General features: G+C 44.1%; 1 protein-coding gene across 3 annotated transcripts; it reads right to left on the minus strand.

The window, feature by feature from the left end:
- Nucleotides 1-3,898: 3,898 nt before the first annotated feature.
- Nucleotides 3,899-13,043, minus strand: LOC115125324 (cofilin-2-like). 3 transcript variants are annotated; one of them, XM_065007805.1, is made up of 7 exons: nt 12,958-13,043; nt 12,636-12,723; nt 7,695-7,853; nt 7,025-7,164; nt 6,719-6,795; nt 5,200-5,394; nt 3,899-4,701 (listed from the first exon to the last, which is right to left on the minus strand). In XM_065007805.1, exons 2-7 carry the CDS (start codon nt 12,636-12,638, stop codon nt 4,586-4,588), a joined length of 690 nt encoding a protein of 229 aa, XP_064863877.1. In that variant the 5' UTR covers nt 12,639-12,723; nt 12,958-13,043; the 3' UTR covers nt 3,899-4,585. The 3 variants fall into 3 exon arrangements, with proteins under 3 accessions (XP_064863877.1, XP_064863876.1, XP_064863878.1); XM_065007804.1 differs by lacking the exon at nt 12,958-13,043 and having other exon boundaries at nt 12,636-12,935; XM_065007806.1 differs by lacking the exons at nt 5,200-5,394; nt 12,958-13,043 and having other exon boundaries at nt 12,636-12,926.
- Nucleotides 13,044-15,148: the final 2,105 nt, after the last annotated feature.

Raw genomic sequence — 15,148 nt, forward strand, 5'->3', positions numbered from 1 at the left:
AGTTAATCAGGGTGAACTGGGATATGACTAAAGAGTTAATCAGGGTAAACTGGGATATGACTAAAGAGTTAATCAGGGTGAACTGGGATATGACTAAAGAGTTAATCAGGGTAAACTGGGATATGACTAAAGAGTTAATCAGGGTAAACTGGGATATGACTAAAGAGTTAATCAGGGTGAACTGGGATATGACTAAAGAGTTAATCAGGGTGAACTGGGATATGACTAAAGAGTTAATCAGGGTAAACTGGGATATGACTAAAGAGTTAATCAGGGTGAACTGGGATATGACTAAAGAGTTAATCAGGGTGAACTGGGATATGACTAAAGAGTTAATCAGGGTAAACTGGGATATGACTAAAGAGTTAATCAGGGTGAACTGGGATATGACTAAAGAGTTAATCAGGGTGAACTGGGATAATCAGGGTAAACTGGGATATAAAAAGAGTTAATCAGGGTGAACTGGGATATGACTAAAGATTAATCAGGGTGAACTGGGATATGACTAAAGAGTTAATCAGGGTAAACTGGGATATGACTAAAGAGTTCATCAGGGTAAACTGGGATATGACTAAAGAGTTAATCAGGGTGAACTGGGATATGACTAAAGAGTTAATCAGGGTGAACTGGGATATGACTAAAGAGTTAATCAGGGTAAACTGGGATATGACTAAAGAGTTAATCAGGGTGAACTGGGATATGACTAAAGAGTTCATCAGGGTGAACTGGGATATGACTAAAGAGTTAATCAGGGTGAACTGGGATATGACTAAAGAGTTAATCAGGGTGAACTGGGATATGACTAAAGAGTTAATCAGGGTAAACTGGGATATGACTAAAGAGTTAATCAGGGTAAACTGGGATATAACTAAAGAGATATCCTCTTATGGCTGCGATCCCCGTACAGGGATCAACATCAGGGGACATTTCAGAGTGACAACTAAAAATACGTCGTAACATTAAACATTCTTGAAAATGCAAGTGTCTTACACCCTTCAAAAGATTAGAATCTTGGTAATCAAACTACGTTTTCCGATTTAAAATAGCTATTACAGAGAACAAATCCCATGCTTTTGTTTGAGAAGAGCAATCAACAACAACAAACATTTTCCGCCATGACAGTTTTTACACATTCACATCTGAAGGTAAAATTATGACTTACATTCTGATATCTTGTTCTTATTTCTCTTCCTGAGGGTCCCAGTGATCAAAAGAAGTGCCGTTTTCTTTGATAAAATCAATTTTTAATTAAATCTAAACATCTTGTAACCCGTTTGTGCCGTGAATTCCATCTCTATCAATTTTTTACGGAGCATTCGACATAATTACACACAATCGGTAAACAATCGTTTATCTAGTCATGGTTGGTTTTAGTGCATTCCTCTGGATGTTTGCAACACAGCCAAACCTCATTGTTTTTTTTGCGGGGAGTATTGACCTGAAGTGAGCTGATTTGAAGACAACGATAATTGACTACCTGACGCACCAATCATTTTAGCAAAGCTTCGTTGATTGACTGTATTTCTGCCCAATGACCACTGATCTTCTTGAAATCTAGCTGGGTAGATAGCCAATGAGCTGAGGTAAACGCCAGTATGTGATGGTTTTGGGTTGGACCACCATTGTTTGTAACTGCACACGTAAGGAACTCCATTCTAGCCTTGACTATCAGAGGAGTTGCTGTGACGCTTGTTACGCACAGCAGTATTTTGGAAAGTTGTATTTTCAACGATTTCAATCCCATAGAAAATTTGTGGGCAGAACTGAAAAAAACGTGTGCGAGCAAGGAGGCCTACAAACCTGACTCAGTTACACCAGCTCTGTCAGGAGGAATGGGCCAAAATTCACCCAACTTATTGTGGGAAGCTTGTGGAAGGCTACCCGAAACATTTGATCCAAGTTAAACAATTTAAAGGCAATGCTACCAAATACTAATTGAGTGTATGTAAACTTCTGACCCACTGGGAATGTGATGAATAAAATGAAATCTGAAATAAATCATTCTCTCTACTACTATTCTGACATTTCACATTCTTAAAATAAAGTGGTGAGCCTAAAACAGGGTGATTTTTACTAGGATTAAATGTCAGGAATAGTGAAAAACTGAGTTTAAATGTATTTGGCGAAGGTGTATGTAAACTTCTGACTTCAACTGTACTGACATGTGCTGTGTGTGACGTTTTACATGTATTTCAAATCTTGACTAATATATATATATAATAATATATACTGTTCTGTACTATGTCAGGTTTCATGTGGACCCCAGGAATAGTATCTGCTGCTTTGGCAGGAGGCGGGCTGCGGTCTGTATTGACCCCGTTCTGGGTCTGGACCGCGGTGCGCCAGTTGCGTATGGAGGGCCTAGACGATATCCAAAAAACTAACAATACACTGAATTCATACATTTTCACACAATACCACAACACATTTTTCCAATTTGGGAGGTAAACTCAATAGTATTCAATAATTTGGGAGGTAAACTCACTAGTATTCAATCATTTGGGAGGTAAACTCACTAGGATTCAATAATTTGGGAGGTAAACTCAATAGTATTCAATAATTTGGGAGGTAAACTCAATAATTTGGGAGGTAAACTCACTAGGATTCAATAATTTGGGAGGTAAACTCACTAGGATTCAATAATTTGGGAGGTAAACTCACTAGTATTCAATAATTTGGGAGGTAAACTCACTAGGATTCAATAATTTGGGAGGTAAACTCACTAGGATTCAATAATTTGGGAGGTAAACTCACTAGTATTCAATAATTTGGGAGGTAAACTCAATAGTATTCAATAATTTGGGAGGTAAACTCAATAATTTGGGAGGTAAACTCACTAGTATTCAATCATTTGGGAGGTAAACTCACTAGGATTCAATAATTTGGGAGGTAAACTCACTAGGATTCAATAATTTGGGAGGTAAACTCACTAGTATTCAATAATTTGGGAGGTAAACTCACTAGTATTCAATAATTTGGGAGGTAAACTCACTAGGATTCAATAATTTGGGAGGTAAACTCACTAGGATTCAATAATTTGGGAGGTAAACTCAATAGTATTCAATAATTTGGGAGGTAAACTCACTAGGATTCAATCATTTGGGAGGTAAACTCACTAGGATTCAATAATTTGGGAGGTAAACTCAATAATTTGGGAGGTAAACTCACTAGTATTCAATAATTTGGGAGGTAAACTCACTAGGATTCAATAATTTGGGAGGTAAACTCACTAGGATTCAATAATTTGGGAGGTAAACTCACTAGTATTCAATAAATTGGGAGGTAAACTCACTAGGATTCAATAATTTGGGAGGTAAACTCAATAATTTGGGAGGTAAACTCACTAGGACTCAATAATTTGGGAGGTAAACTCACTAGGATTCAATAATTTGGGAGGTAAACTCACTAGTATTCAATAATTTGGGAGGTAAACTCACTAGTATTCAATAATTTGGGAGGTAAACTCAATAATTTGGGAGGTAAACTCACTAGTATTCAATAATTTGGGAGGTAAACTCACTAGGATTCAATAATTTGGGAGGTAAACTCAATAATTTGGGAGGTAAACTCACTACTATTCAATAATTTGGAAATCTTTTGGATCGAGACATTAGAATGTATTAAAAACCACCAAAATTGAGCTTGTTCACTATCTCTGGGGACCCTGGCGTGACCTAGTTGGCTGACTACTCCATGTGCTTGTGGAAAACACTGTATTGTCATACAATAAAGTGTTCTGTGTTCCCGAGGAGCTTCTCTATAAACATGGAATACAAAGTACAACACCAGAACCAACAGACCAGGCTTAACTTGCCCCAGACAGTAATGCAAACCTTACTGTCAATCTCTGTGATATCAAATGGAATACTGCACAGACAGACAGACCATCCAGGGAGTATACAGGAAATTCACTTTCTCTTTATTATGAAGTGGTGGAGCTTCTGTCATCAACATTCTGCAGAGGTATCTTCCTTTTTTTAACAATATATTTAGTGAAATTTTCAAAATTTCACCAAAAACATCAGCAAACATGGAAGGTATATGAATAATATGATTGAAATCACATCAGATGATTGGTCTGGAACAGAGTCAATAGACACAGGATACCAACAAACACAAAACTCCCATTCAAGGATGATACTAAGATCCCAAGCTACAAGAAAATTAATGTTCATTTGTATAAATCATGAAGCAGTTATGTCTGGAAAAAGTATTTATCAACTACATGAGTAGCTATTTTATTACCAATCTGCCATTGAACAAGGGATTTCTTTTTTTATGAAGACCAAATCAATTACAATACTCTGTTGATGGACAGTTCAATTAGACACACAGGAAGTGGGCTGCTTTTGCATTGGTGTTTTGACCAGACCTGTGTTCAAACACTATTCGAACTCAAATACTTGATTGAACTTGTTGCAACGGAAGTAATAGAAAAGTCCCAAACGTTTATTTTTATTTTTTTTTAAATCCCACCTGGCAGGCTTAAGCAAACGCTGAAAGTGTCTGAAGGATTTGCGAATAGTATTTGAACCCAGGTCTGGTTTTGATTCCGTGTTGTACGGCGGCGTCAGGAGTCGGGAGCTCAGACCTCTTTCCCCTCCAGTCTTTTAACGACTCCTCTCCCTCCCAGTTTATCGATGAAGACGGAGCTGTCTTTGGCGTCTGACATGTCGTTCACCTGCCACTCAAACTTCAGACCTGTGAAACACACGAGAACACAGCCAAGTCAGTCAATTTCTCTTAATTAAGGAATCCCACTCCTCACATATTTTAGTTTGGGTTTTATTGGAGATTAAAAATAGAGGAGAGTGGTGCTGAAATAGCAGTTGGTTTCGTAAACCCATGCTGCAGCGGTGTGTCTGTTCTGGAGGACCTGGCTTAGACTACTCGACCACTTGTCATTTGTGTCATTCATCAGGCTACTGTCCGCTAGAATCCGCACTTGAAACAATAACAAAGCGGATCACCCCGCCAGACTGTTGGGATGCCAGACTGTTGGGATGCCAGACCTCGGTTTTGGTAAAAAGATGACGGATGGGCCTGGAGAAATGTAACCACTCAAATTCTGACCATACGTGATATCAAAATTATAGTTTTATTCATGTTTTGAAGCTACACATGGTTTGTTTACATTTAAGTTGTTGACAAACATTGGAGTAAATCAACTGTATTTTTGGAGTTCTGATGGGATACAACCAGTGGCATCTCCAGGGGTTGGCCCAGGGTGGGGTCCCCCTGAAACCTGATTGGCCACTCCAGTGGTCTGTTGGGATGCCGGTCTGTTGGGATGCCGGTCTGTTGGGATGCCGGTCTGTTGGGATGCCGGTCTGTTGGGATGCCGGTCTGTTGGGATGCCGGTCTGTTGGGATGCCGGTCTGTTGGGATGCCGGTCTGTTGGGATGCCGGTAACCTACTTAACCTACTTTTGAAGTGATTTGTTTTTCACAGATGAAAACATCATGATTGGTTGTGTTGACCCATTATGTCTTTACTATAAAGCCGATGTATTTTTACATTGGAGGGAAAAAACATAGAGACCCACAAATATCACAGTATAATTCGACCTCTGAATGGCACTTTCAAGTGAATTTACCAATTGCATACACTGTAACAAGACTTTTGGAATTGATTTGAACAGGGAAATGGACCTAACCTGAAGCGTTTCATGTGTTGAACCCTTATAATAATATAGAGAAGAAGAAAAATCCACCTTGCAACGATTACGGTTCAAAATGTTCTGGACCCCCTGAACTGGGTCTGTACGCCACCTTGGCCATCCCATTCATAATGTTCTGGACCCCCTGAACTGGGTCTGTACGCCACCTTGGCCATCCCATTCATAATGTTCTGGACCCCCTGAACTGAACTGGGTCTGGACCTTGGCCCCCATGTTCTGGACCCCTGAACTGGGTCTGTACACCTTGGCCATCCCATTCATAATGTTCTGGTTCTGGACCCCCCTGAACTGGGTCTGTACGCCACCTTGGCCATCCCATTCATAATGTTCTGGAACCCCTGACCTTGGCCATCCCATTCATAATGTTCTGGAATCCCATTCATAATGTTCTGGAACTGGGTCTGTACGCCACCTTGGCCATCCCATTCATAATGTTCTGGACCCCCTGAACTGGGTCTGTACGCCACCTTGGCCATCCCATTCAAAATGGGACCCCCTGAACTCCCACCTTCAAAATGTTCTGGACCCCCTGAACTGGGTCCCCACCTTGGCCATCCCATTCATAATGTTCTGGACCCCTGACTGGGTCTGTACCCACCTTGGCCATCCCATTCATAATGTTCTGGAACCCCCCTGAACTCTGTACCACCTTGGCCATCCCATTCATAATGTTCTGGACCCCCTGAACTGGGTCTGTACCCCACCTTGGCCATCCCATTCAAAATGTTCTGAACCCGCTACTTTGAACGACAGTTGAACTAAGGTCATGACGTACTTAGACATTTATAATTTTCAATAATCACTGTGTATAAGGATTCATCTATAAATCCCAAAATGGATGTAGCAAACTGCCAATCCTAGCATGCAATAGGCGGCATTTGAAAATGAGAGTATCTTATTGGACAAGTCCCTGCAATCTCTCCCTGTTTCAGTCCATTTTATTCCATGTATTACCTAATGAACATATCCCCCCCCCGATGCAGGAAAGGTGATTGGATGAAAGTGTTGAAACAGAACTGAGCCAACCCAAATTCTTACCTTGGAACTTTGCTTTAATGTATTGCTTTGAACTGGCGTATTTCATTTTCTTTTTGATAGTTGAGTGTTCTGGAGCCCTGCGATTCAAACAGAAGAATGCTACGTTTAGAACGTACTCCCAAACATTCTGCCTTGAGTCAATGAACAAATCCTCTCTCGCACTCCCTCCACTCAAAATGGCTGACATGGTAGTGTTATGTATGGTATACAGTGCATGTCCTTTTATTTCTATTTCCACCTATCACCTTCCTCGGGGCTGTCCTTGCTCTCCCAGGAACAGTCATACAGGGTTATGGCCCAACCTACCACATGATGAAGACCAGGTCCTCCTTGGGGCTGTCCTTGCTCTCCCAGGAACAGTCGTACAGGGCATAACGGCAGTCCTCCGTTGGCATCATGTTGACGATCTTCCTGAATACGTCCTCCTCCCCGTTCAGGTCCTTGACCTTAATTGATTAGTAATTGATTAATTAACTGCAATGATAGTGTTTTTCTTTCTCTAGATGCTCACGTTACAACCCCTAATAGCAATAAAAGTAAGAAAGCTTGGACATTGTAGTTTCTGTATTTTAATGCATTAATATGACGCTACATGATTCTATGGCAACCACGTTATCTCCCAATTACATTATAAAACGTTCAGAGTTTTTAAACAATGCTATGTGTAGGTGAATGTCTAGAATAAGAACAAGATAGCAAATGAGAGATTTAGTACACAACTCCTTAAATTCTTTCTTGGACCTTATTCTACATAACATTAAAATAAATTGAGTAAGAAGCAAGGAGAGAGGATGCAAGGAATTGAGGAAATATAAATTAAGAAAAGCTTAGAATGCCTAACTACGCGGTCCTCTGGATCTGAGTTGGTAGAGCACGGTACTTGCAACGACCTGGGCAGTGGGTTCGATTCCCGGGACCACCCATACGTAAAAACAAAATGTCTGCTAAATGACATATATTATATGGCTCCTCTGACCTTCAGGCACTTGTCCTCGTCCACAACGATACATTTCCCGTCATCGCTGATCTTGAAGAGCACCAGCTTCAGCTGCTCCTGCTTGTCAGCCCCCTGGAGGCGAACTCTGATCTTGTCAAATGTGAGAACGACATCATCGTGGACCGCTATTCCAGAGGCCTGGTCACAAAGGAGAAGACAACGGTCACAAAGGAGAAGACAACGGTCACAAAGGAGAAGACAACGGTCACAAAGGAGAAGACAACGGTCACAAAGGAGAAGACAAAGGAGAAGACAACGGTCACAAAGGAGAGAAGGAGAAGACAACGGTCACAAAGGAGAGAGGGAGAAGACAACGGTCACAAAGGAGAGAGGAGAAGACAACGGTCACAAAGGAGAGGGGAGACAACGACAAAGAGAGAGGGAGAAGACAACGGTCACAAAGGAGAGAGGGAGAAGACAACGGTCACAAAGGAGAGAGGAAGACAACGGTCACAAACGAGCGAAGAAGAGTCAGAGGAATGTGGATCTCCCGTTAGTCTACCGATCTCTCAGCGCGCTGTTGATGTCTGACTGCTAACAAATGTCACTCGATTCTACATGAAAAAAAAAATCGGATTGCGCTGCTTCGCAAGTACTCTCAGCCGACTAACGCTATTGGTGTGTTGTAGCCTCAGGAAAACGGTGGAGGCTTCAGTCTGTCACATTCCAGACAGACTGGAACAAGTCAGAACTAGATTCTAAATGTGAACGTTGTCCTAAAGTTGGATTTGACAATGAGTATAATAGAATACACGGGGTGTAGAGAGAGAAAGAGAGAGACACACGGGGTGTAGAAAGAGAGAGACACACGGGGTGTAGAAAGAGAGAGACACACGGGGTGTAGAGAGAGAGAGAGAGACACACACGGGGTGTAGAGAGAGAGAGAGACACACACGGGGTGTAGAGAGAGAGAGAGACACACACACGGGGTGTAGAGAGAGAGAGAGAGAGAGAGAGAGAGAGACACGGGGTGTAGAGAGAGAGAGACAGGGGTGTAGAGAGAGAGAGAGAGACACACACGGGGTGTAGAGAGAGAGAGAGACACACACACGGGGTGTAGAGAGAGAGAGAGAGAGACACGGGGTGTAGAGAGAGAGAGAGAGACACACACGGGGTGTAGAGAGAGAGAGAGACACACACACGGGGTGTAGAGAGAGAGAGACACACACACGGGGTGTAGAGAGAGAGAGAGACACACGGGGTGTAGAGAGAGAGAGAGAGAGACACACACACGGGGTGTAGAGAGAGAGAGAGAGACACACACGGGGTGTAGAGAGAGAGAGACACACGGGGTGTAGAGACACACACACGGGGGTGTAGAGAGAGAGAGAGAGACACACACGGGGTGAGAGAGAGAGAGAGAGACACGGGGTGTAGAGAGAGAGAGAGACACGGGGTGTAGAGAGAGAGACACACACACGGGGTGTAGAGAGAGAGAGGGGTGTAGAGAGAGAGACACACACGGGGTGTAGAGAGAGAGAGAGACACACACGGGGTGTAGAGAGAGAGAGAGAGAGAGACACACGGGGTGTAGAGAGAGAGAGAGACACGGGGGGTGTAGAGAGAGAGAGAGACACACGGGGTGTAGAGAGAGAGAGAGAGAGAGACACGGGGTGAGAGACACGGGGTGTAGAGAGAGAGACACGGGGTGTAGAGAGAGACACGGGGTGTAGAGAGAGAGAGACACGGGGTGTAGAGAGAGAGACACACACGGGGTGTAGAGAGAGAGACACACACACACACGGGGTGTAGAGAGAGAGACACACACACGGGGTGTAGAGAGAGAGAGACACACACGGGGTGTAGAGAGAGAGAGAGACACACACACGGGGTGTAGAGAGAGAGAGAGAGACACGGGGTGTAGAGAGAGAGATATAGACACGGGGTGTAGAGAGAGAGAGAGAGAGGGAGAGAGAGAGAGACACACACGGGGTGTAGAGAGAGAGAGAGACACACGGGGTGTAGAGAGAGATAGACACGGGGTGTAGAGAGAGAGAGAGAGAGATAGACACGGGGTGTAGAGAGAGAGAGAGAGACACGGGGTGTAGAGAGAGAGAGACACACACGGGGTGTAGAGAGAGAGAGAGAGACACACACACGGGGTGTAGAGAGAGAGACACACACGGGTGTAGAGAGAGAGAGAGAGAGACACACGGGGTGTAGAGAGAGAGAGAGAACACACGGGGTGTAGAGAGAGAGAGACACACGGGGTGTAGAGAGAGAGAGAGAAATACACGGGGTGTAGAGAGAGAGAGAGAGACACACACGGGGTGTAGAGAGAGAGAGAGACATACACGGGGTGTAGAGAGAGAGAGAGACAACACGGGGTGTAGAGAGAGAGAGACACATGGGGTGTAGAGAGAGAGAGAGACACACGGGGTGTAGAGAGAGAGAGAATGCATGGGGTGTAGAGAGAGAGAGAGAGAAATACATGGGGTGTAGAGAGAGAAATACATGGGGTGTAGAGAGAGAGAGACAGAAATACATGGGGTGTAGAGAGAGAGAGAGAAATACATGAGAGAGAAGCATGGGGTGTAGGAGAGAGAGAGAGAAATGGGGTGAGAGAGAGAGACAGAAATACATGGGGTGTAGAGAGAGAGAGAGAATACATGGGGTGTAGAGAGAGACACGGGGTGTAGAGAGAGAGAGGGGGTGTAGAGAGAGAGAGAGAATGCATGGGGTGTAGAGAGAGAGAGAGAGAGAATGCATGGGGTGTAGAGAGAGAGAGAATGCATGGGGTGTAGAGAGAGAGAGAGAGAAATGCATGGGGTGTAGAGAGAGAGAGAGAAATACATGGGGTGTAGAGAGAGAGAGAGACACAGAGGAGAGAGAGAGAGAAATGCATGGGGTGTAGAGAGAGAGAGAGAGAGAGAAACATGGGGTGTAGAGAGAGAGAGACAGAGAGAGAAATACATGGGGTGTAGAGAGAGAGAGAGAAATACACGGGGTGTAGAGAGAGAGAGAGAGAGAGAGAATACATGTAGAGAGAGAGAGACACACAGGGGGTGTAGAGAGAGAGAGAGAGAGATACATGGGGTGTAGAGAGAGAGAGAGAAATACACGGGGGGGTGTAGAGAGAGAGAGAGAATACATGGGGTGTAGAGAGAGAGAGAGAGAGAGAAATGCATGGGGTGTAGAGAGAGAGGTGTAGAGAGAGAAATACATGGGGTGTAGAGAGAGAGAGAGAGAAATACATGGGGTGGAGAGGGGTGTAGAGAGAGAGAGAGAAATACATGGGGTGTAGAGAGAGAGAGAGAGAGAAATACATGGGGTGTAGAGAGAGAGAGACACATGGGGTGTAGAGAGAGAGAGAGAGAGAGAAATACATGGGGTGTAGAGAGAGAGAGAGAGATACATGGGGTGTAGAGAGAGAGAGAGAGAAATACATGGGGTGTAGAGAGAGAGAGACACATGGGGTGTAGAGAGAGAGAGAATACATGGGGTGTGGAGAGAGAGAGACAGAGAAATACATGGGTAGAGAGAGAGAGAGAGAAATACATGGGGTGTAGAGAGAGAGAGAAAACACATGGGGTGTAGAGAGAGAGAAACATGGGGTGTAGAGAGAGAGAGAGAAATACATGGGGTGTAGAGAGAGAGAGAAACATGGGGTGGGAGAGAGAAACATGTGTAGAGAGAGAGAAACATGGGGGTGGGGTGTAGAGAGAAACATGGGGTGTAGAGAGAGAGAAACATGGGGTGTAGAGAGAGAGAAACATGGGGTGTAGAGAGAGAAACATGGGGTGTAAGAGAAACATGGGGTAAAGAAATAGACCTCATTCTGATATTTCAGTATACATGGGGTACAGACAACGGAAATAGACCTCATTCTGATATTTCAGTATACATGGGGTAAAGACAGAGGAAATATACCTTATTTTAATATTTCAGTGTTTCATATTGTATCTCTATAGGAATTAGTTGCCTTGTGAATGTTCCTCTGTCAGCCACATTCCTGGAGACGGTGCGGAACAAGTCAGCACTAGTAGTATAGCCGCCCTGGCCAATCCTAAACACTCAGGAGGGAGCTGGTTATATAACCCATGGCACCCTATTCCCTATATAGTGCACTACTTTAGACCAGAGCCCTATGGCACCCTATTCCCTATATAGTGCACTACTTTAGACCAGAGCCCTATGGCACCCTATTCCCTATATAGTGCACTACTTTAGACCAGAACCCTATGGCACCCTATTCCCTATATAGTGCACTACTTTAGACCAGAACCCTATTCCCTATATAGTGCACTACTTTAGACCAGAGCCCTATGGAACCCTATATAGTGCACTACTTTAGACCAGAGCCCTATGGAACCCTATATAGTGCACTACTTTAGACCAGAGCCCTATGGAACCCTATATAGTGCACTACTTTAGACCAGAGCCCTATGGAACCCTATATAGTGCACTACTTTAGACCAGAGCCCTATGAACCCTATTCCCTACATAGTGCACTACTTTAGACCAGAGCCCTACGGGGCAATTCGAATGCAACCTAAAACGGTTCTATTCCTTACTTGCAGAAGAATCCAAAGATATTGTAAGACGAAACTCTTGGCATTCGGATGAAGGTTAAGTAAGTTCTCATGGTAAAACAGCAGAGAAGTTTTTCTTCAATGAAAATCAGACCACTTTCTTTGGAGGTTGTGAATGTGCCAAAAGAGCCAAGGATTCAGAATAGATTCCCACTGGGGCTACAAGTTATGTCCTTACAATTATCCGTGTAGTATCGAGGGGAATACTCGACCGGAGAGAGAGGTATACTACTGTCCATTTTGAACTTATTTTAAAACATTTCTCTTAGTTTCACACGTAGCACATGTCCTAATCTCTAACCCCACAAAATATATTACAACACTGAGAATTTGGTCGGCTTAGAAAGAAGAAGAAACAAACATCCGTGCAGAAACTTCCAGCACTCACCATTTTGACTGCTGTTGTGTGAAGAAAGTAGACAGGAAAGGATAGCTGATGGGTGTGTGCAGTGCTATCTGGTCTGGAGCAGCGCTGTCTGGTCCGGAAAAAGAAGAAGCAGGTAGAACAAGTGGGAGGTTGGGTTACAGTCAGCTAGCTAGGACCCTTTCACCTCTAAATGTCTGATGTAGCCTGAGGCTATACCAGTGTTTAAACAAGTATATTAAGAAAACATTTAAAAACTCTTTGTTGTTGTCCGTTTTAAACTTAGCTACTATATTTATAAACACTCTAAGCTATCACTTTACGCAAATAAAGTCCTTTGAATTACCTTAATAGGTCCTAATTACACAGGTGAGTGGGAGCCAATGGTGTCTGGTGGGCGGAGTTGGGGAATAACACGCCTTATATAGAGAACCAATATTTAGACATATATAGACATATTTAACGTGACTAAAGGTTGAAAGAAGAGCAGAGAAGTAAAGGGGTTGGACCTTTTAATGGTTCTCTCACCCTCTCCATTGTGGGAATATAAACTGTCTGATAACTATAAAAACTAAACTCTGTGATACTATAGGACCATAATCACTCACAAGAAGAGTCTTAAACACACATATCACATACCAGAGGGAATATAAACTGTCTGATAACTATAAAAACTAAACTCTGTGATACTATAGGACCATAATCAGTCACAAGAAGAGTCTTAAACACACATATCACATACCAGAGGAGGGGTGGCATTTAAAAGGTACCTTCATCTTCTGTTTCTGAGAAACTGGGTTTGGCTTGGACTGTGTCCCCAATGGGTCCCTACACCCTGCTCTATGGGCGCTGGTCGATCCTACACCCTGCTCTATGGGCACTGGTCAACAGTATGTTCCCAATGGGACCCTACACCCTGCTCTATGGGCACTGGTCAACAGTATGTTCCCAATGGGACCCTACACCCTGCTCTATGGGCACTGGTCGACCCTACACCCTGCTCTATGGGCACTGGTCAACAGTATGTTCCCAATGGGACCCTACACCCTGCTCACAAGAAGAGTCTTAAACACACATATCACATACCAGAGGAGGGGTGGCATTTAAAAGGTACCTTCATCTTCTGTTTCTGAGAAACTGGGTTTGGCTTGGACTGTGTCCCCAAATACATGGGGTGTACACCCTGCTCTATGGGCGCTGGTCGATCCTACACCCTGCTCTATGGGCACTGGTCAACAGTATGTTCCCAATGGGACCCTACACCCTGCTCTATGGGCACTGGTCAACAGTATGTTCCCAATGGGACCCTACACCCTGCTCTATGGGCACTGGTCGACCCTACACCCTGCTCTATGGGCACTGGTCAACAGTATGTTCCCAATGGGACCCTACACCCTGCTCTATGGGCACTGGTCAACAGTATGTTCCCAATGGGACCCTACACCCTGCTCTATGGGCACTGGTCAACAGTATGTTCCCAATGGGACCCTACACCCTGCTCTATGGGCGCTGGTCAACAGTACATCCCCAATGGGACCCTACACCCTGCTCTATGGGCGCTGGTCAACAGTATGTTCCCAATGGGACCCTACACCCTGCTCTATGGGCACTGGTCAACAGTATGTCCCCAATGGGACCCTACACCCTGTTCTATGGGCACTGGTAGTGCACTGTAGAGAATAGGGGTGCCTATGCTGAAGATGAATGTGGTATGGGTGTAGTTAGTTTGCTGATGAGGACATGGGTGAGGGTGTAGTTAGTTTGCTGACTGAGAAACATGTGGTAAGGGTGTAGTTAGTTTGCTGACGAGGACATGTGGTGAGGGTGTAGTTAGTTTGGACTAGGACATGTGGTATGGGGTGTAGTTAGTTTTCTGATGAGGACATGTGGTAAGGGTGTAGTTAGTTTGCTGATGAGGACATGTGGTGAGGGTGTAGTTAGTTTGCTGACTCGGACATGTGGTAAGGGTGTAGTTAGTTTGCTGACGAGGACATGTGGTGAGGGTGTAGTTAGTTTGCTGACTCGGACATGTGGTAAGGGTGTAGTTAGTTTTCTGATGAGGACATGTGGTAAGGTTTAGTTTGCTGATGAGGACATGTATGAGGGTGTAGTTAGTTTGCTGAATGGACATGTGGTAGCCACATTCCTGGAGACGTTTGCTGCGGAACATGTCAAGCACTAGTTAGTTTAGCTGACCGGACATGTGATAAGGGTGTAGTTAGTTTGCTGACGATGGACAGGTGGTAATAGTAGTTAATTTGCTGACCAGACATGTGGTAAGGGTGGCAGTTAGTTTGCTGACGAGGACATGTGGTATGTAGTTAGTTTGCTGAGAGTCATATGGTAAGGGTGTAGTTAGTTTGCTGACCAGACATGTATGAGGGTGTAGTTAGTTTGCTGATGAGGACATGTGGTAGGGTGTAGTTAGTTTGCTGACGAGGACATGGTAACCCTATGTAGTTAGTTTGCTGACGAGGACATGTGGTAAGGGTGTAGACTAGTTTGCTGACAGGACATGTAGTAAGGGTGTAGTGAGT

The sequence above is a fragment of the Oncorhynchus nerka genome, linkage group LG23 (assembly GCF_034236695.1).
Source record: "Oncorhynchus nerka isolate Pitt River linkage group LG23, Oner_Uvic_2.0, whole genome shotgun sequence".
Lineage (NCBI taxonomy): Eukaryota > Metazoa > Chordata > Actinopteri > Salmoniformes > Salmonidae > Oncorhynchus > Oncorhynchus nerka.